Consider the following 23,831-nt stretch of genomic DNA (forward strand, 5'->3'; position numbering starts at 1 on the left):
AGCATATGGGTGACTTCCCGTGGCTCCAATCACCAGCCAAATTGGCCCCCGGACCGGTGTATTTTGTACGGAGAACCGCGGCTCCGGGGCGCCGACAAAGCAGCCGCGCGGGGCAAAGCAGCGGTGCCGGCCGGCACAGCCGCGCTGGCCGAAACAGCCGCGCTGGCGACCGTGGAGCACCTCCGCCCAGGAATTTCCTAGTCTGTGGGCAATAAAAACGTGGCGTCCACTCACCCTCTGCGCTTTCACTGGGAGCTGCAATCCTGAGCTGTTCCTAAACAGCCATCCTGGATCGTCTCCTAGCCGTTTCTGAAGAAACTAAATCTGCAAATATCAGCAAATACACACTTGGACAATTATGCCCAAGAAATAAAGATTTATGTGCACTCAAGAAACTGCGCACAAATATTTATAAAAGCATTATTCATAATGGCCAAAAACTGGATACAAACCAGATGTCCTTCAGTGGGTAAACAGTTAAATAAATTGATACATCCGTAATATGGATATAGCAGGAATAAACAGGAACAACCCATAGATATATAAAATAATATTGATAAATCTCCAGAGAATTATGCTGAGTGAAATAAAGAGCCAGTCTCAAAAGGTTACATACTGTTCAACTCCATTTATGTAACATTTTTGAAATGACTAAATTATAGAAATGGAGAGCAGATGAGTGGTTGTCAGAGGTTAAGGATGGGGTAGGAGTAAGAGGGAATTCATATGGCAATGAAATGGCAACATACAGGATCTCTGTGAGATGGGGGTGTTCTGCCTCTTGACCATATCAGAGTCAACATTCTGGTTGTGATGTTGCACACGTCTTGCTTTACAATATGTTACCACTGGGAAAAACTGGCTAAAGGGCACACAGGATCCCTATCTCTGCATGTGAATCTATAATAATCTGAAATGTCTGTAAGTTAAATATCTGAAAAAGGGCTTGTATTTAGAATGTATAAATAACTCTCAAAACCCAATCATAAAGAAACAATTAAAAATTGACAAAAGCCTTGCACAGATACTAAACCAAAGAAGATATGTAAATGACAAATACACACATGGAAAGATGTTTGATGTCACTGGTCACCAATGAAGTACAGAATAAAACCACAATTAGATGTTGCTAAAATTTTAAAAACTGATCACATCAAGTGTTGGCAAAGATATGGAAGAACCGTAACTCTCATATACTGCTGCTGGGAATGTAAAATAATGCGACCACTTTGGAAACACAGCTTGGAAGGTTTGGGGGTTTTATTTAAGTTAACAATCATCTACAATATTATCAGCCATTCCACATTAGGTAGGTACCCAAGTGAAATGAAGGCATATGTCCATATGAAGATCTGTATGCAAATTTTCATAGCAGCATTATTCATAATAGCCAAAAACTGAAAACAACTCAAGTGTCCATCAACAAGTGAATGGATATAGAAACTAGTATAACTATATCAGCAATAAAAAGAACAACATGGATGAATTAAAAAATAATTATGCTGAGTGAAATAAGCCACACAAAAAAGAATGTATCCTGAGTTATTCCACATCTATAAAATCCTTTAAAATGTGAACAAGTGTATACTGACATGAAGAAGACTAGTGGTTGTCTGAATGTGGGGGACAGGAGGACAGGCAGAGGCAGAAGGAGGGATCCCAAAGGACATACTTTGGGGTGATGGATATGTTCACTATTGATTGTGGAGATCGTCAAAAAATAGCATTATACTCCCAACCCCCACAATTAGAACAGAAGACACAGGTTGAACTAGAAAACCAGAAATGTATAATTTTGGAGTGGCGTTAATTGATCTGCTTCGTCATAACAACTTCAAGAACCTAAACATAATGTCAAATTAGATATGTTAGCAGTGTTTTAAACCACTTAGAACAGAAATAAGGAGAGAAACAATTTTATAATAGATTTAAGATTCCTGCATCTTTTAGTCAAAGGTATCCTTCAGAAGCCACTATTACAAGCAATTGACTAGAAAGAATTCTTTCCTAAGCTCCCCAGCTGTTCAACTGCTCCAAAAAGAATCTTTCTTTTTTAAATGCTGGAAATATGAATTTTGTCTTACAAATGAAGATAATTGGGCAAGAAAAAGAAACTAAAGAACTAAAGGAGACACATTTTTTTCCTCTCAAGAAAAGAGTCCTAATGATGACATAAAAGATAGATGAAGACTCATTCAAATAAACTAAATTAATTTTCATTTAAACAACTTTAATTTTTAAAGTCTATTTGCAAGCTTTGTTTGTTGGCAAATAAGTGTAATTTGTGTATTATGTTATAAAAGCTGGTATCATTCTTAATTATCTCCTATTCAGGATTTATGAAAATCAAGCTTTAAAAGAAAAAAAAGTACCATTCTTTTCCTTTCTCATCACTGCTCTGAGCCAGCAATAATGGCAATGATAACTACTGATTTAGAAGATCAAAGTGTGCCTGACAAGTGACACCCAAGATATTCATGTAACTAATTTTTATTATTTTAATCCTCCACCAATATTTTAATAAAACAAAACTGGAAATGTTTTTAAGATAAACACTACTAATGAACAATTCCTTGTTAGGTTATATTCCAGGAAAAATAGAAAGGGTAGCTTTTTCCTTTGCTTTTCTTTTTAAGTGCTACTGTAGAACCCAAGATAATTTACATTTCAAACCAAATTGAGATGTGGAAAAAATATACAGAAGGAAATACAGCTCTAGAGTGTGGGGGAAAGCACTTCAAGTATTTATTCTACAGCCAACAGAGAAAAACAATCAATTATACATAAGCCAACTTCACAGCTCAGGTATCTCAAATTATAACACTAAACTAATGATTTCCCTAGTCTCCTAACTTATTCAATATAATGAATTACATTCCGCTGTTAAATGTAAAATTCAAAGAAAAGCAATTAAGGTAGGTAAAGAGAACAGTTACTCTCAATCTAAAATGCTTATTTATTTATTTATTTATTTATTTATTGAGCTTTCAAAAGTACCCTTTGGAAATTAAAAAAAAAAAATTGAAACCCACAAACTCATACAGGTACCTGGAGATACTGCAGGTTTCTTTCCAGAGCACCACAACAAAACAAATATCATAATAAAGCAAGTCACACAAATGTTTTGGTTTCCCAGTGCATATGAAAGTTATGTTTACACTATACTGTAGTCCATTACATGTGCAATACCATTATGTTAAAGAAAATAATGTATACACCTTAATTTAAAAACTATTTCAATGCTAAAAAATGCTAATGATTATCTGAACCTTCTATGAGTCACAGTCTTCCTGCTAGTGAAGGCTCTCGCCTCAGTGTGGTGTGGATGGCTGCTGACTGATCAAGGTGATGGCTGTTGAAGGCTGGAGTAACTGTGGCAATTCCTTAAAATAAGACGAGAATGAAGTTGGCTCTTTCTTTCATAAAAGATTTCTCTGTAGCATGTGATACTGTTTGATAACATTTTATCACAATAGAAGTTCTTTCAAAACCGGAGTCAATCCTCTCCCAAGGCCTGCTGCTGCTTTGCTAAGTTTATGGAATGTTCTAAATCCTTTGTTGTCAAATCAACAATGTGCATAGTATTCTCATCAGGAATTGATGTCATCTCAAGAAACTACTTTTCCTTTCCTCGTCCGTTCAAGTTTGATCATGAAATTGCAGCAATTCAGTCAAGTATATTTTCAGACTCCACCTCTAGTTGTAGTTCTCTTATTATTTCCACCACATCTACAGTTACTTTCTCCACTGAAATCGTCAACCCCTCAAAGTCAACCTCCCAAATTCCTGTTAATGTTAATATTTTGACCTCCCATGAATTTTGAAGGTTCTTAATGGCATCTAGAATGGTGAATCCTTTGCAGTTTTCAACTGACTTTGCCCGTCCATCAGACGAATCATGATATATGGCAGCCTTACAACATATATTTCTTAAATAACACTTGCAAGTAGAAATTACTCCTTGATCCATATGCTGCAACATGGGTATTGTGCTAGCAGACATGAAAATAACATTAATCTCCTTGTGCATCTCCACAAAAGCTCTTGAGTGACCAGCTGCATCATCAATGAACAGTAATATTTTGAAAGGAATCTTTTGCTGAGCAGTAGGTCTCAACGGTAGACTTAAAATATGCAGTTAAGCATGCTGTAAATAGATGTGTTATCATCCAGGCTTTGTTGTTCCATTTATAGAGCACAGAAACAGTAGATTTAGCATAATTCTTAAGGGCTTTACAATTTTCAGAATCCTGTCTTCAACTTAAAGTCACCAGCTGCATTAACCCCTAGCAAAAGAGCCAGACTATCCTTTGAAGCTTTGAAGCCAGGCATTGACTACTACTCTCAGCTATGAAAGTCTTAGATGGTATCTTCTTGCAATAGAAGGCTGTTTTGCCTACATGGAAAATCTTTTGTTTAATGTAGCCACTTTCATCAGTTAACTTAGCTAGACCTGATAACTTGCAGCAGCTTCTATATCAGTACTTTCTGCTTCACCTTGTACTTTTATGTTATGGTGATGGCATCTTTCCTTAAAGTTTATGAACCAACCTGTGTGAACTTCCAACTTTTCTTTTGCAGCTCCTTACCTCTCTCAGTCTTTACAGAATTGAAGAGAGTTAGTTAGGCCCTTGCTCTGATTTGGCTTAAGGGAATGTGCTGGTTTGATCTTCTTTCCAAATAACTAAACCTTCCTCTATATCAGCAATAAGGCTTTCTTTTTTTTTTTTTAATCATTCATGTGTCCACTAAAGTAGCACTTTTAATTTCCTTCAGGAAATTTTCCTTTGCATTCATAACTTGGCTAACTTTGGAACAAGAGGCCTAGTTTTCAGCCTATTTTGGCTTTCAACATACCTTCCTCACTAAGCTTAATCATTTCTAGCTTTTGATCGCAAGTGAGAGATGTGCAACTCTCTCTTTCACTGGAACACTTAGAGGCCGTCATAGGGTTATGAACTGGCCTAATTTTAATATTGTTGGGTCTTAGGAAATAGGGAGGCCCAAGAAGTGAGAGAGACAGTGGCCTGCCTAGTCAGTGGAGCAGTCAGAACACACAACATTTATCGGTGGAATTTGTCATCTTCTATGGGTGTGGTTTGTGGTGCTCTGAAACAATTTCAATAATTACATCAAAGACCACTGATTACAGATCACCATTACAGATATAATAATAATGAAAAAGTTTGAAATATCGCCGGAATTACCAAAATGTGACACAGAGACACAAAGTGTGCAGATGCTATTGGAAAAATGGCATTGACAGACCTGCCCAAAGCAGGATTGCCGCAAACCTTCAATTAATAAAAAACACATATGTGTGAAGCACAGTAAAGAAAAGCACAATAAAATGAGGTATGCCTGTATTTATTTTGTAAGACAAGTGAAATTACATTTATCCGTGTTGTTTTGGGGAAAACGGTATCAGCACAGAATTGGTTATCCCTCCAAGAATACATAAATAATGAAAGAAACTTTATTTTACAAGTGATTCCCCCATAGCCATCCAGCAAGTTAACATTATAAAATGAGCATAACTCCTAGAATTTGCTTAGGACAGGGTGTCTCAAGTTCAATTCTACTGAGGTTCTGAACCAGATAATTCTGTGTTGTGCAGGGCTGCCCTGTGTACCATAGGAAGTTTAGCAGCATCTCTGGCCTCCACCCATTAGGGGACAGTAGTACTCTTAAAGCAGATGTGGCAATCAAAAATCTCCAGGCACTGCCAAATGTCCCCAGGAGACAAAAGCATCTCAGGCTGAAAACTAAGGGCTCAGACCTAAAAAACGCACTAGTTACACAGTAAAAATAATAGTGTATTAGTATATCTAGAAAGAATTAAGAAAGCCAAAAGTTGGTCCTTTGAAAAAATGAAAGTGAGAAACCACTGGTAAGATTGGTGAGGAATATAAGAAAGCACAAATGATTAACATTTTGGATGAAAATAGGAACGTAAGTGCAGATGCTGCTGAGGTTGAACAGAAAATGAAGAGGCTTTTATAAACAAAACAATGTCCAAAGCTTCGAAAACAAATTAAATGGATACTTTTATAAAAAATAAAACTTACAAAAGACAATCAAAAACAAATAGAAATGTTAAAGGATATTTCATCGGTAGCTAAACGTTTCCACAAAAAGAAGCTTTGCCAAATACTCAAGGAATAGGTGATTCTAATCTTACATAAACTCTTTCAAATAACAAAATAAAATAAACCTTTCCCAGGTGCTTTATGAGACAAGCATGACTTTGATTCCAAAACCAGACAGGGACAGCTAAGAGGGAAAAAGGATAGGCCAATATCTCTTTTAAACTGAGGTTTTTAAAACAGCATGCAAATACTAGCAAACTGGACCATGCAAAATATGAATCATGAGGAGATTAGGTTTATATAAGGGATGTAAGGTTGATTCAATATTAGCAAGTCAGCAGATTGAAAGACAATAGGATTATCTCAATAGAGAACAGGGGTTGATAAAATTCAACATCAATTCATGATAAAACTGTTAGAAAACTAGGAAGAGTAGGTAACTCTCTAACCTGATAAATGACAATACAACAAAACTCTATAGCAAACATCACACTTAATAATGAAATGTTGAAAGCATTTTCTTTAAGGTCAGGAAAAAAGGCCAAGTTGCTTTCCATCACTATTTCTATTCAATGTTGTATTTAGAGGTACTAGCTAGGACAGTAAACAACCATTTTTAAAAAATAATTCAAAAAAAGAGGCAAAACTACTATTATGTGCAAACTATAATGACTGAATATTTTTAAAGTAATCCACAGATAAACTGTGAATAAGACATTTTAGTAAGACTGTTTGTAACAAAAATTAGTACACAAAAGTCAATTGAAATTGACTTCGTTCCCATTAGGATGGCTAGAATTAAAAGTCAGATAATAACAAGTATTGACAAGGACAAAGAAATCAAAACCCTTAAACACTGCTAGTAGGAATGTAAAATGGTGTGGCTGCTTTGGGAAATAGTCTGGCAGTTCCACAAATGATTAAACATGGAGTTATCATATGACCCAGCAATTCCACTCCCAGATATAAACCCAAGAGAAACGAAAGTATATGTCCAAACAACTTGTACATGCATGTTTTTAGCAGCATTATTCATTGTAGCCAAAAGGTGAAAAAAACCCAAATATTTATCTACCAATGAATAAACAAAATGTGATGTATCCATACAATGGAATATTATTCTGCCTTAGGAAGGAAGGAAACTCTGACATATGCTGCAATATGGAGGAACCTTGAAAACATGCTAAGTGAAAAACATCAATCACAAAAGACCACATATAATGTGATTCCATTTAAATGAAATGTCCAGAAAAGGCAAACATACAGAGACAGAAAGTAGACTGGTGGTTACTTACAACTAACAAGGATGAAGTGTTTGGGGAGTGATCACTAAGGGGTACAGCGTTTCTTTTTGAGGTGATGAAAATGGTCTAAACTTGTCTTGACAATTGCACATATCTGTAAATGCATTAAAATGCATTGATTTGTATACTCTGAGTGAATTATAAATTACATCTCAATAAAGCTGTTTTCTAAAAAAAAAAAAATGCAATTGTATTTCCACACAGCACAACACAGTTAGAAAATATGCTTTATTTTACAATGTATCAAAAGGCATTTAAGCTCTTCATGGAGAAAATTATAAAATTTTACTAAAAGAAAAATAAATGAAAGGCTATACAATGTTCATGTGCTAGAAGTTTTAGTATCATAGAAATGGCAGTTCTCCTTCAATTGTTCTACAGATTAACTGCAATTCCAAAATCCTAACAGAACTCTCTTAGAGTATTTGAGAAGCTGCTACTTAAACTTACAACGAAGTCCAAGGGCTAAGAATAGCCAAGACACTCATCATGAAAAAGAACAATGGAAATGTACTCTCACAGCTACCAAGACTTCTAACGCTATGGATAGGCTTTAGTGTAGGGAAACAACAGGGCCCAGAAAGATCCACACGTATACATCTGGAAACTTGATTGATACACAGCAAGCATGGAAGGTCAAATTGGATATCTGTACCCATAATTCATATCCTGTACAAAACCAAATCCAAGTGAAACACTTAAATGTGAAAATGCAAAACTATCAAGAAGACAACTATTTTGAAAACAATATAGAATAGGAAAATTCAAAACAACAGTGAGAGGATACTAGTATTAATAATATTAAAACACATTATAAAGAATCACACGTGGAAGCAGAGTGTGAAAAGATGAACAATGGGGGGACTCAAAGGGGTGGTGAGGGGTGGATGATGGGAGGCTGCTTGGTGGGTACAGTGTACATTGCTCCAGTGATGGATGTGCTGAAGGCCCTGACCTTACCACAGTGTAATATACCAGTGTAGCTGTAGCAAAATTGTACTTGTACCCCATGAATATATACAGTTTTTAAAAAATCATTAAGAACAATGTGGGTATTTGAGCCTGGGGAGATAAAATAGAAAGTCCATAAATACACCAAACTACACATAGAAATTTAGTATGATGAAAGTGGCCTCTCAAACCAATAAAGATGGCCTTTTTTAATAAATGATACTAAGACAACTGGGTATCTTCTACCTGTGGAAAAAATTAAAAGTAGCTAAATTGGATCTATATTTCACATTATATACCACATAAAACAGAAATGGGTCGAAGATAGATAGATAGATAGATAGATAGAGATAGAAAGAAAGAATGATATGTACTAAAACCACAGAGTACTAGAAGAAAACACAGGGAAATTCCTTTATAACCTTAGAGTAACTCAAAATCCAGAAGCTATTAGAACAAAAATGATAAATACAATGGCCTAAAAAGTTTTTAAATCCCGTATGGCAAAAAGCACCAAAGTCAAAAGACATCACACTAAGTGAAATGATCAGATACAAAGGACAAATGTATGATTCCACGAATATGAGATACCCAGAATAGGCAAAGTCATATGGACAGAGAGCAGAGATCAGAGCTGACCAGAGGCTGGAGGGGGAGAGGGACGGGGAGCTATTTCTTCATGGGTATGGAGTTTCTATTTGTGATCATGAATACGGTTTCTGGAAATAGATAGTGGTGATGGTTGCACAATTGCAAACATACTTAATGCCACTGAATTATACACTTAAAAACTGCTAAAATGGTACATCTTGTTATATACATTTTACCACAGTAAAAAGAAATAAGGATGACCAGATATAAGCAATTTAAAAAAAAAAAAGACAAATGACAAACGAGGGTGGAAGACTGGGCAATATTTGCACCTCACATCATGAAAGAGTTTGCCTCCCTAACACATGAAGAAATCAGTGAGAAAAAAGACCAATAACCTAACTCGACTTAAAAATAGGCACAGATGCAAACACTTCACAGAAAGAAACTGCTCTTAATTATATGCAAAGATGTTCAACATCACTCAACAGAAGAAATGCAAATTTCTATTTGTAAATGTATTATATACACTGAAATATATTTTTTATCTATCAGATTAGGGAAAAAAAAAAACACTTTCATGGGAAAGCTATAAGTTATCCTTGTATTCTACTGACAGAAATATAAATTGTTTTATCCACTACTGAAAGCAATTAGCAATATCTAGAACAATACCAATGCATAAACCCTTTCGTCAAACAACTGCGCTTCTGGGAATTTATCCTACAGACATGCTAGCACATGTGAGAAACAGTGATGTGCAGGTTACAGTAACATTGTGTGGAATATCAGAAAGTCAGGACCAACCCAAATAACCATCTATAGGAAACTGGTTAGGTTATAGAATTGTTTTCCATACAATGGAAAATTATACACTATAAAAAACAAGAACTTCTCTTCACAAATACACAAAGAGTTCTAAGACATAAAATGAAGAGAATAAAGCAAACGGCAGCATGGTATATCCAGTACACTTCTTGTATTAACAGGGAAGGGGGAATATGAATATTTATATTTTATAAAGAAACACTGGAAAGATATATAAGATTAAAAACTGTGACTAGTGAGAAACAAAAGATGGAGTGAGCAGGCAACTGAGGCAGAGGAGATAAATATGGAAATGAGATTTTTTATTGTACTTTTTAATTTTGATTTGAGATACATGAATGCATTTCTTACTAAAATTGTTTTAGTAACTTGATAGAGGTTTCTAATTTAAGGGTATATATGTATTAGTTAAAACCCAAATAAATCCATATGTATTTCATTATATGTGTGAATTCTATCTGAAATGAAAAAGAAAACCGCAAATGCTTGTCTCTAGTTAATTAGATGCACACTAAAGAATTTAGGAGGAAGTGAACTGATATCTGCAACTTCATGTGAAATGCACAAAAAAACATGATGGCTTAGTACATAAATAAAATGATGGCCAGATACATGATAAAGCAAGTAAAATGTTGATTATAGGATCTACATAGTATGCATAAAGATGCTCAATATAAAATTTTCAGTTTTTCTGTTTAAATTTTCATAATAAAACATTAAAATAATTTTATTAAAATTATAAAACTAGAGAACTCATGAGTCAATAAATGAGCGACTCAACAGAAAAACAGGCAAAAAACATACATGTTTAATAGAGGACACAAATGTCGTATAAACATATAAAAGTCTGTTCGATCCTACTCATAACTTTAAAACCACCTTGAGATACCATTTCTCAGCTGTCCAATTGGCAAAAAATTTTAATCAGTACCAAGTGTTGAAGAGGAGGTGGAAACACCATAAAACCTAAGTGTCCATTAATATGACAATGGGCACCAAATTGTGGGATAGTCACACGAGGAAATATACTATGAAGCAGTGAGAGTGAACAAACTATTCATACCCTGGTCCACAGAAAAGAATCTCAAAATATATTTTAAGTAACTGATGCAAGTAATTTAAAAATCAGTAAGATTTTAACTACATTAAGTTCAAAAGCAGGATAAACTAAATAGTATATTGTTTAGTTATAGAGATATAATTAAATTATAAAAAGCAAGAAAATAATTAGCGAAAAAAATCAGAATACTGGTCACCCATAGGGAGAGACTGCAATTATAACAAAGACAAGGTATGCAGGTGGTTTTTAAGGTACTTCTAGTATTCTGTTTCTTAACCTAGATGGTCGGTTTCATGAGTCTTCATTATTATTCTTAATATATGTTGTTATATACACTTTTGCAAATACATTCCACAATGAAAAGTTTCTTTTTTGAGATGGAGTCTCACTCTATCACCCAGGCTGGAGTGCAATGGTGAGATCTCAGCTTACTGCAACCTCCACCTCCCAAGTGATTCTCCTGCCTCAGCCTCCCAAGGTTCAAGCGATTCTCCTGCCTCAGCCTCCCAAGTAGCTGGGACTACAGGTGCCTGCCACCATGCCCAGCTAATTTTTGTATTTTTAGTAGAGATGGGAGTTTCGCCACATTGGTCAAGCTGGTCTCGAACTCCTGACCTAACGTGATCTACCCACCTTGGCGTCCCAAAGTGCTGGGATTACAGGTGGGAGCCCCTGTACCCAACCAAGTGTTGCTTAAATATGAAAATGATCAGCACATTGCCCATTTTTAAGGATTAAAGATGAATTCTTATAACAACATAAACATTCAAATGAAATTATTTAACAGATGTCTCAATTTTAACATGATCAAAACCAAGATTCTGACTTCTCCCACTCCCCCACATGTGCCCTTCCTGTTGTCTTGTCCACCTGGGTAAATTGCTTCTCCGACCTACCAGTTGCTCAGTCCAAACCTTGGAATTATCCTTGATTCCGCTCTCTCTCAGTCAAACCTCACACCCAACCCATCTACAAATCTTGTTAGTGATCTTTACATTATGTCCAAAATCCTTCACTTCTCACCATCCGCTTCATGCCACCCCAGTCCCAGCCACCACTGTCTCTCACGTGGATAACTACAGCCATCTCCTTCCTGGTCTCCCTGTTTCTGTCCTCTGTCTAGTTTATTCTTAACAGGCAGCTGGAGAGATCATTTTAAAATGCAAATTAGGGTGAGTTGTCCTTTGTTAAAAACCCACCTATAGCTCCCCACCTCTGTCACTGTGAAAGCCAAGAATCCGCACAGCAGCCCACTTAGCACTACCTGTTTGAGCTCCCACTGCGGCTCCTACCACTTTCTCCCTCACTCCATCTGCTACAGCCACAGTCAACTCTTCACATTGCTCAAACTGGCCATGCTGGCTGCAGCCTTAGGCTCTCCTGTGGAATCCACATGTTATCTTCCAAACTTCCTTCATGTCAACAGCTCAAACATCACCTTATTAGAAGGTTCATCAAAACTACCCTATAAGAAATTGAAAAATCCCACCCTACAACCTGGGGCTCCCTTCCTCCTCACCTTGTTTATCATTCTCCATCTTATATATCATGTAATTGATCATACACATTACATATTTACTGTCTCTACTCACTGGAATGAAAACTCCACACGAGAAGAATTTTTACCAGTTTTGCGTCCTAGTATATCCCCATCATCTAGGTAAGGGCTTAATAATATCTGAATGAAGGAATGGCTTTTTATTAAACTGTTTTTAAAACCATAAGCACTTATTATGATATTTAAAAGTATTTTAATTCATAAAATAATAAATCGTAATCTCTCCATTAACAATCATGAAAAGGTAAATTAAATTTTGCCAAATAAAGTATCAAGCACATATATGCTTTTTCCTGAATGTAAACCATTTGTTTCAAAGGGAAGCAAAAGACAGAATAACTAGAAATTCAATTTGCAAAAAATTAAAAATTGACTTAAATCAAGTAAAGCAAAGTATGTCATACTGTGACAAAGTAAAATTGAAATAAAGCTATAATTTGAATTCTATATCTCCAACTAAATTAATGCGTTCTTGCTGTAAAGCTCAAAACTAAAGCAGAAAGCATGCCCTAAATTGAAAAACAAGCATTGGTTACTTGCCCCAGCAACAGGAAAACAGGAAGGGCAAACAGTGCAGGCTAAAAGGAACCTTAAGAATCATCTAGTATTAGCCCCTTCATTTTTAGAACAAAAGAAACTGAGGACCTGAAATGACTTGAAAAAAAAGAAAACAATTTAGTATACTTATTCATTTGTGATCCTTGCTATAGCAAAATTCAGCTTTTATAGAATTAGAGACAAAATATATCTCCATGGAAACAATATTCCCAGGTATCATGTGAAACTGAGAAGTATGGTTTTCTATGCAGGTCTTCACATCCTAAATATACAGGCAGGATTTGGGGTGGAGAGGTACTGAAAAGAGCACAGCTTTCTAATCAGACAAGTCTGGATTTGAGTTCTGGCTCTACCATTTACTCTGATATTGGCAATTTTTGTCCATCCGAGCCTCAGCTTTTTATCAGAAAATGGGGATCATTAAGACCTATATTATAAGTTTGTTATGAATGTAAAAAAGTGTAAGTAATTAACTCAGGGCCTAGTACCTTCTTGGCTACAGTCTGCCTGCAGGCCTTCTGACATTTTAATCACAGTTGCATAGTGCTCAATGAGAATCACCATCTCTGACTGCCACTGTTGGCTTTGTTGCACTAGCCTGTATCACAGAGAGTTCCCCTAACAGCAGGGCAATGAAACTGTTGATGTTGCTATCAACAGAAACTGTCAATTACCTGACAGCAGCCACTAGGTGCTACTTGTTTGAGGCAAAATAAAAGATTGCTTGAGGCTTCTTCTAAATGTAAAGTTGAGAAATCTATTTCTGACTAGAGTCCTGACCCCTGATTAATCACACCTTCTCAAAACTAGAAGGGATCTCACAGGTCATCCAGCAAGAATTTTCTCCACAGTACATTCGATTAGATTAGATGACCAATTTCTGTGTAAAAGCTTCTAGTTTAAACAAGCTCTTACTCAGGTGGCAGTTGATTACATTTTCCTATCCTTCTAATTGCCAGCAAGGGCTTTTCCCCCAACCCTTAGAATGGACAGGTGATGGAAAAGTGAATGAAAACATATGAATGCCACCCTTATATACTTCTGGAAACAAAAATCTTGATTATTTTCATTTGAGGGTAACAAAGCATATCCTATTTAATAACAATTTCATAATATAAAAGTCAAGTTCTAAAATACATTTTGAAGCTCATAATTATGTTTTCAAAACAAAATATACATTAGAAAATTTGCCTTATAGATGGATCAAAGACTTAAATCTAAGACCTAAAACAATAAAGATTCTAGAAGATAACATTGGAAGAACCCTTCTAGACACTGGCTTAGGCAAAGACTTCACGACCAAGAACCTGAAAGCAAATGTAACAAAAATGATAAATAGATGAGACTTAATTAAACTAAAAGGTTTGCTGCAAAGCAAAAGAAATAATCAGCAGAGTGGGAGAAAATCTTCATAATCTATACATCCTACAAAGGACTAATATCCAGAATCTACAAAGAACTCAAACAAATCAGCAAGTATAAAACAAACAATCCCATCAAAAAACGGGCTAAGGACATTAGCCCGCTTTTAGACAATTCTCAAAAGAAGATATACAAATGGCCAAAAAGCACATGGGAAACAGCTCATCATCACCAAATCAGGAAAATGCAAATCAAAACCACAATGTGATACCACCTCACTCCTGCAAGAATGGCCATAATCAAAAAATAAAAAAATAATACATGTTGGCGTGGGTGTGGTGAAAAGGCAACACTTGCACACTGTTGGGAATATAAACTAGTATGACCACTATGGAAAACAGTGTGGAGATTCCTTAAAGAATAAAAGTAGCTCTACCATTTGATCCAGCAATCCCACTACTAGGAATCTACCCAAAGGAAAAGAAGTTATTATAGGAAAAAGACACTTGCACATGCACGTTTACAGTGGCACAATTTGCAATTGCAAAAATATGGAACCCTCCCAAATGCCCATCAATCAACAAGTGGATAAAGAAAATGTGTTATATACAGATACCAAGGAACACTACTCAGCCATAAAAAGGAACAAAATAATGGCATTCACAACAACCTGGATGGAACTGAAGGCTATTATTCCATGTGAAGTATAACAATTCAGGAATGGAAAACCAAACACTGTATGTTCTTGCTCATATGTAGGAGCTAAGCTATGAGGATGCAAAGGCATAAGAATGATACACTGGATTTTGGGGACTCAGGGAAAAAGAACAGGGGGTGGCAAGGGGTAAAAGACTACACACTGGGTACAGTGCACACTTCTCAGGTGATGGGTACACCAAAATCTCAGAAATCACCATTAAAGATTAATGTAGCCAAACACTACCTGTTCCCCAAAAACCTACTGAAATAAAAAAATAAAAAATTTTTCAGAAACACTTGCCTTATAAATGTATAAAACATAAAGAAAACATACCTGGGATGATATCATTGATATGCAATAGAATTGTACTTTCAACACACGCAAAACTACAAAGCTGCACTCCATCGAATCTTCCATCCCAGTTCCCAATAGGGTTATCCTAGAAATTAAATAAACATTAAAATCCTTCTCAATGAAATGTAAACGTGAAAGTCTGTATTTTCCATAAAGAATCCTCCAAAATATTTTACATTGGCAAATGTTAACAATTTTACCTAAAGGAAAGAAAGAATATATTAGGAATAGTTGCCATAGTAATAAGGCTTTGCTTTTTTCGTTTGTTTGTTCGTTTTATTCTTCAGGAAAATGAGATCCAAGAATAACCAAGGTATAGTAAACCCCTAGATAAGCAAAGAATCAGAAGCGTTTTTCATATTTTACTGAACAATAAATATCTAGTCTATGGAATAACACTCATTTGAGGTTTCAAAAGACAACATTTTGCATAGGAAGAGTCATTAACAATATATTATTTCACCCAGATACCTGCCTCTAACTAGTCCTAGGCTCTTCATACTCCCTGAGCACTTAAATAGTCGTTCTGAACTTCTGTATGCCTTTCTTTACAAAAAAAGTCTATTTTCTCCTTGTTCCTTTGACATTTTATGGACATATGGGAATCTTCTCCAGGATTGAGATGTTTATATTTAATTATTTGATATTCTAATATAGCACCAACTGGCACTGTGCTGTTCAGGGAACTACGTCAGTAGATGGGCCAGTCAGACAACTGCCCTGGACACCGATGTGCATGGCATGCTAAAATGTCCCTGGAAATAGAACATGAATAGAAGAGATAACGAAGTTTGAAATAGAAGAAATATCTCTGAATAGAAGAGATAAAGAAAGAAGTTCTAGCATTTGCCAGAACTTTCTTCTCAAGGAGTATAATAGAAATGTTTGGAACGAATGTCTGCACAAGTCAACTATGGGACAGATGGAGGCAGAGAGAGAAACTGTCAGGGCAAACCTTTAGGTAGTCTGCCCCGGGTAAACAATCTGACCCCAGACCGCCATCTAAAGGCAAGGCCTAAACCCTAAACAGCTTCTGCCAAGTTTGAGGCCCAAGAACCTGACACAAGGGGAGACCAACCCTGATAACCAGCGACCCACTTTATCCAATCTTCCCTCCATGCAGGCCACAATTCTCCTTGAAATAAATACTGAATTAATATTTAAAGAATATTGGTTAAAAGGGGTGCTTTATTGTCAGCTATCGTGAGGGGCATATATGTTTTGCTCTGGTTCTAACTTTTCACATATTAAAAGTAAATGTTTAGTAACTAACCAATGAGTAACAAATAGAATTTCCTAGAATTGCAAGCACAGGAAACATTATGCTAGAACATTACCTTACCAACAACCAAAAGGTATACCTGAATGGATAAAAATGATGACTAATCATCCCCATCGTGAGTATAAGAGACTACTACTCACGTCCCCTCCTAACTCATCTACTACTCAATAATTCCGTATGAATTTCCTTTTTTATACATAACAAAGTCTTGCCCATATGTTCAATGTGTGATAAAAATGCTCCAGCCTTTTTCTTCTCATTCTCTCAATGCTGCAGGTATTATTTAACTCACCACACTGGAATGGATCCATTATTAACAAGTATGATTGTAAAGAAACATTAAAAATAAGTGACACAAGCTTAGGTCAAACATTCTAAGATTCCACTCTTATGAGGAACCTAGAACAGGCAAATTCACAGATACAGAAAGCAGAAGAAACTGTGGTTAGCAGAGGTTGGGGAAAGTGGGCAGTTACTGTTTAACAGGAACAGGGTTTCAGTTTGGGATGATGAAAAAGTTCCAGAGATGAATAGAGGTGACAGTACAACAATGTGAATATATTTAATGCTTCTGCACGCACACTTAAAAGTGCTTAAAATGGTAAATTTTATGTTATGTATATTTTACCACAATTAAAAAAGGTTTTTCAAATGAATGACATCCTATGAGAATATTCTAATTGTCTATTACTCAAAATCAATGTGGTTTTCCTCTACCCAGATATTTTCTATAAATGATTTTTATACTACTTATTAAAATCAGATCGGCCAATAAAATCGTGTAGAAAATTATTAAAAAACATAGGTTACCCCAAAAAACTTTTTCAAAATAAAGAAAAATAAGACATCATGTAATATATTTGGGTTTTGTTTTGTTTTGTGTATTGGTCAGCTACAATAAGGCAGATTTAAAGATTGAGAACATTTTTCTAGCTTATTCAAATCAGAAAAAAGTAAATGTAATTCTATATGTAGACCCCTGTTCTATTTCAATGCTCCTTTACCAAACATAAATTAGAACATGCTCTTTAAAGTACTCCAAATTAGATCATTTTGAATATTCAAAGTGTTCAATTTGCAAGTAAATTGGTACTAAAACTAATACATATATTCACAAAGATATTTAATACAAAATTTTCTTACCATGTCCACACCAACAAAATATCCTAAGCTTTCTTTTCCTGGCAAAACATCACAGAATATAACTGTTCCAGATTCTATTGTTTTTCCAACCTTCAAAGAAACTCTGGAGTTTATTTCCAAAGGAGGAAGTTCGACCTGCATCGTGTCCACTGGACCTGCATAATCACTTTCCAACGCAGTATCGTCGTCTTCTATGAGTTCCAGCTTGTCCAATGCAACAAACACACCACAATCTTCATCACACTGAAAAAGCTGTTTCCCTTGATACACCCCGTCAGTGAAACCTTGGCCACGACCTTCTTCCTAGTTTTTAAGAGAGAGGGGAAAAAAATAGATATAGAAAGATGATTCATAAGAAAAAGGGTTCACTTTAGAGATTGCAGGAAAAAACCACTCTGGGAAAATTCTAAATGATTCATATATAAGAAATATAGTTATTAGCAGTTTCTGTTGGATTTAGGGTGTTTAAAAAATAAGAAAGAGCTGTATCTGCTGCTGAAATAAAATTATCTGATAATTTCAAATCATAACTCTATTGTGAGGAAGCTAGGCCGAATTCCATGTTGTAATTCTAATATTAATTTGGTTATAAAAAGAAAATGTTACTTTAAAATAACAGTAATGCTAGCTCCATTCATTAAGCCAGCCACTGTGCTAAATCCTGTATCTATGTACCACAAAAACACTACAAGTCATATACCATCAACATCATTGTACAGGTAAGGATGCAGACTTAGAGAAGTTAAGCAGCTTTGTTAAATAATCTGGCAACCCGGCTAGTAAATGGTTTAACTGGGATTCAAATTCCCAATTTTTTTACAATCATGCCTTTTAAAAAAAATTAAATCAAGAAGCAAAGAAGGCATGCAATTTTATTTGCAAAAGTGTCAAAATATGATTGACATTTAAGTTCTTGAGAATGAATATTAAGCCTGGAAATATATCACGGAGTTCTTGGGTCTCCTTCCAACAGAAATAAACTCCAAAGTGATTTTCACACATATCATCAGGGACAACTATAAGCAAGTTTTGGATTATGGATTCATCCATAACATGGATTCATCAGCAAGGATGATGAATATTAAAAATTACGGAAGACTCTTGGGAAAATTTGTTTTGTATTTAAAGAAGAAAAATACGTATGTGCATACAAATACACACAGACACACAAACACAAACACACACACCGCTAAAGTGGTTTATCAAACTTACCAGCAATTCAACTCCAAAGAATATTCCAGACACTGTCCTCTCTGCTAACAGGGGTCCTCTGAAGCGCACAACGCCAGGAAATTTTTCTTCCCCAGATCTCAGCTGTACTTTCACAGGGCAGCCAACGTCTATTTGGAGGCCTTTACTTAGTCTGTTTCGGTTTTTAAACAGGCTGAACCTCTCCTCACAATTGGTAATTGCCAAAAGTAACTCTGTGAACTTTTCGTTTATCTCTACAACATCCTTTTCATCCACAAACAGAACTGCATGAGGTTGCTCTAGAATTTTTAATCCAATCTGATTTTTCTTGCCTTTTGCAGAAGGAATCCTTGAATGCCCCACAGAACGATCTTGAACATACTGTCCTATACTTCCCTTCGGTACTTTAAGGAGCTTTTGTGTTTGTTTGTCTGTAACGCTGCACTCTTGAAGAAGCAAATAAAAAATCCGCTCTTCCCAGTAGGGCGAGGTAACTTTTTCTTGGCTCCATAAGCCTGAACTCATTGTGATATTAACTTCAAAATACTAACTCAAAAAAAGGAAATTACTAATAACTTTGTCATAAAACCACAAAAGATAAATTCAATGGAAGTCCCAAAGCATGTTTTCAGCAATGTAGTGTCCATGCTGTAAAAAAGAAAGCAAATCAAAATGCCTGGTGAAGAAGCAAAAATACACTTTAGACTTCATTCTACATGACTTAAAATTAAGGTTGAAGATTTTAAATTTTTCATTTAACCAGTAAACACATACACACAAATGAAATATTTTCAAAAAATATCTAAAAGGGCTAAAAGCCATACAGCATATTACTTTTATCTACTGTAACTGTGCATATTTAATTAATGAAATCCAATTGTAAATACTTCCAAAGACAACACAATAATGTTTGCTTCCAAGAACCATATACAATCAGATTCTAGTAAAAACTTTAAAAGGTTACCCTTATACATACTCTTACATTCTATGTTTTTAAATGTATTTGTATGTATTTATTTATTTTGAGTTGGGGTCTCACTCTTATTGCCCAGGCAGGAATGCAGTGACACAATCATGGCTAACTGCAGCCTTTACATCCCAGGCTCAAGTGATCCTCCTGCCTCAGCCTCCTGCGCAGCTGGGATTATAGGCACATGTCACCACACCCAGCTAAGCTTTCTATTTTTTGTAGAGACAGGGTCTCACTATGTTGGCTAAGCTGGTCTTGAACTCCTGGCCTCCCAACATGCTGGGATTACAGTCATAAGCCACCAGGCCCAGCCCATATTCAGCCACTAACAAACTTAAAAAGTAGCATTTGGGCATTTGGGTTGGTTCCTGGATAAAGAAAATATGGCACATATACACCATGGAATACTATGCAGCCATAAAAAAGGATGAGTTCACGTCCTTTGCAGGGACATGGATGAAGCTGAAAACCATCATTCTCAGCAAACTGACACAAGAACAGAAAACTAAATACCACATTTTCTCACTCATAAGTGGGTGCTGAACAATGAGAACCCATGGACACAGGGAGGGGAGCATCACATACCAGGGCCTGTTGGGGGGACTAGGGGAGGGATAGCAGGGGTTGGGTGGGATCGGGGAGGGCTAACATTAGGAGAAATACCTAACATTGATGACAGGGGGATGGATGCAGCAAACCACCATGGCACGTGTATAACTTATGTAACAATCCTGCACGATCTGCACACGTACCCCAGAACTTAAAGTATAATTTAAAAAAAAAATGTAGCATTTGGGGCTGGGCTCTGTGGCTCATGCCTGTAAATGATAGCTATGATATGGCCATATTTTGATAATGGAACATTTTCCCTCTGACTCAACTTCATTTTACATATTTTGTCCATAGATGGGCAATGTTCATCACATTAATCGTAGTTATCATCTAATTTCTCAAATCACAAATATCAGACATTATAATGTGATTATATTAAAGATATTTTTAATATCAATTTTGTAGCATCAACACATCTACTACATAGCAAGGGAATATCATGATATAACTGCATTATAATTTATTTCTATGACTTCTTTTTCAGCTTCAAATTTTCATTTATTTCATTAATTTATTTATTTATTTTCCAAACAGGGTCTCACTCTGTCACCCAGGCTTGAGTACAGTGGTGGGATCACAGCTCACTGCAGCTTCAAACTCCTGGGCTTAAGTGATCCTCCCACCTCAGCCTTCAAGGTTCTAGGATTACAGTCATGAGCAACAGTACCTGGTCCTCATTTAAAATTTTTACTAGAATAATAATCTTTCCAATGAAGCAGCCTCATTCTCAAACCTATTTGAACTGATGATTTAAAAACTACACAATTTCATTAATTCAAACTGAGACTTTACTTCATTATTTTAATTAATTTTTTGCCAAAAACAGTGATTCCTAGGTTTCCCTGTCATAAGAATGTGGCTACCTGGTTTCCAAATACAATATTTATTTCATCCTTCCTTGAGCTAGAGGTATCCATTTCCATTATACTGGGTAATGGCTGTAATTGATAGCACTATCATATTTATTTTATTCTAGCAATTAAAAAATAAATACTCCTAAAACAAAAGAACTAAATTTTAGATTTAATCACTTAATAATCAAACAACCTGGCAAATCTATACAGAGGAACATTTCTTTTAGAAAGCACTGTTAGATAATGAAATTTTCCATAATAGTAGGGTTTTTAAAAGTCTCTCCCTCTACAAGCCAGCAGGAGACATGTGGTTTGGCCAAGACAGGCTGCAGGTTAGGCGCCCTCTTCACACCAACATTACTGAAATATCTACAGAACACTCCGTGAGGGTAAAGGCAGAGGCAGCAATAAAGGGGTTCTCCTTTTTCCTTCGTCTTTGTTGTGTGTTTGTTTTGATTCCACTTGAGGGCACTGTCTACTTCAGCAAGAATGGGATCAATTTATATTTGCTACTTACATAAGACACCTGTGGAAACATCTATCTTGACAGTACATAAACAAAATTCATAAAAGCTGCCCAAACAGCTACCCAACCCCTCAACTTGGTTCTATTCCTTTAAAGGTCCAAAATGAAGTGTTTGTTCTTTTTGACCAAAATGCTTTTAACATGTCAACACTTTCCACAAGAAAATGTCCTTATTTTTTTTCTTGATCATTGATTTACCATTATGACTGTAAATTATTTTGCATAACTCTTGATCTGCAAGGCTCTTTGTTATTTTGTTAAAGGCTGTACCTTATGCGTCCTGAGCCCACAAATGCTCTCTACAGATCTACTGTCTGGAGTTTTCCCTTGCAATCAGCCATTTTCTGTGGTTTCCTGCTGTATGCATTTGACTCCTTTTACGGCCTTGTTGCTTTCCAACTTACTGCTTTGAATCAGTTCTGAGAAGCCAGGTGGTGAAATATGTTTGAGTATTTGAAAAAACAAAGCCACGATAGTGAAAAGAGGAATGCAAACATTCAGAATGGGTCTTCAGGAGTAAAGGACATGTGGGCTCTATTGAATAGAGATTTTGGTCACTCCCAGAAGGTTAAGATAGCCAAAAAGCAACTGCCAAAAAAATGAGCTGTTGTTTTGGTTCTCTTTAAAATATGTTTAGATTTTTTGGGCCAAAACATTTTTTGATAAAGGTAAAGCAATTCTATTTTGAAAAGAAATTCTTTTTAAAAAATGCCTAAAAATAATGTCTTCAAATATTACAATCAGAAACTTCCTTGAATCTTAATAATTGCTTATATACCAAGAGCTCCTATTCTATTGGTCTTCTAGCTTAACAATTCATGTCACAATTTAAAATAAAAATCATTAGTGCTAATAACCTATTATTAAGACAAAACTGAATTACTAAATGTAATGCATTAGGACACTATTATAAATAAATTAGATTATAAACTTGCTGTCTGAAATCATTTAAGGGAGAGAATCCACAGTAAAAATTGATATAACTGCTAGGTTTTTACAAACATTTGAGGGTAATAAACAATAGCTTTCAAGTATCATATTTTAAAGTAAACTCCACAAGGAGTAGCAAACTTTTTCCTTTCATCAGCACAAGTGGAAATGAGCTTAGACTTAGTAACAGGATGGGTCATGGCAGATAACTAGAACAGTCAAAGTACAAGTTATCAAATATTTAAGAAGCATTATCCAAAAATAAAGGATGCAGCGTCTCCTCTTTCAGAAAGAACAGATTAAGAACAGGTTTGAAACTATCATATTAAAAATTGATTCTCTTCACTGCAACTGATAGAAAAAGTTGAATGGGAAACTTGATGGCTTGAGTCTAGAGATAAGGAAATAAACTAAATGATCATTAATATTCTCAGCAGTGAGGTAGCTCATGCCTGGAATCCCCAGCACTTTGGGAAGCCAAGGTGGGTGGACTGCTTGAGCCCAGGAGTTCAAGACCAGCCTGTGCAACATAGTGAAACCCCATCTCTACAAAAAGTACAAAAGTTAGCCAGGTGTGATGATGTATGTCTGTAGTCCCAGCTACTTGGGAGGGTGAGATGGGAGGATGGCTTCAGCCCTAGAGGGTGGGGCTGCAGCAAGCCACGATCGCACAACTGCACTTCAACCTGGGTGAAAAAGCAAGACCCTCTCTCCCTCTCTCTCGTTCTCTCTCCTCTCACTCTCTCTTTCACACACACACACACTACATATATATATATATATAAATATATATATTTATTTATTTATTTTATGTACTCAAAATACCACTATTATAATAGAAATATACTAACATACGTTTCTCCCCACTGTAAAAGTGAATATAACACCAACATTGTACTTTCACTGAGATGTGCACAGTCGTTAAATAGTTAAAGTCTTAGGTACCCCAAGCATTAAAAAGTGACTCA

The 23,831-nt window shown here is 35.8% G+C and overlaps 1 protein-coding gene across 8 annotated transcripts in view; it reads right to left on the reverse strand.

Annotated features, from left to right (window-relative positions):
- CYLD (CYLD lysine 63 deubiquitinase) overlaps positions 1-23,831 on the reverse strand; it is a 65,487-nt gene that overhangs the window by 37,891 nt on the left and 3,765 nt on the right. For 5 of the 8 annotated variants that reach the window (XM_017530124.2, XM_017530119.2, XM_017530128.2 and 2 more), the window contains exons 3-5: positions 18,993-19,647; positions 17,781-18,083; positions 15,335-15,440 (exon numbers count right to left, since the gene is read on the reverse strand). In XM_017530124.2, the coding sequence (XP_017385613.1) occupies positions 15,335-15,440; positions 17,781-18,083; positions 18,993-19,496 (913 nt within the window). In that variant the 5' untranslated portion in view covers positions 19,497-19,647. The remainder of the gene's footprint in view (positions 1-15,334; positions 15,441-17,780; positions 18,084-18,992; positions 19,648-23,831) is intronic. The other 3 variants (XM_017530122.2, XM_017530127.2, XM_017530120.2) reach the window with 1 other exon arrangement.

Source organism: Cebus imitator, unplaced genomic scaffold (assembly GCF_001604975.1).
Source record: "Cebus imitator isolate Cc_AM_T3 unplaced genomic scaffold, Cebus_imitator-1.0 Scaffold63, whole genome shotgun sequence".
Classification (NCBI taxonomy): domain Eukaryota; kingdom Metazoa; phylum Chordata; class Mammalia; order Primates; family Cebidae; genus Cebus; species Cebus imitator.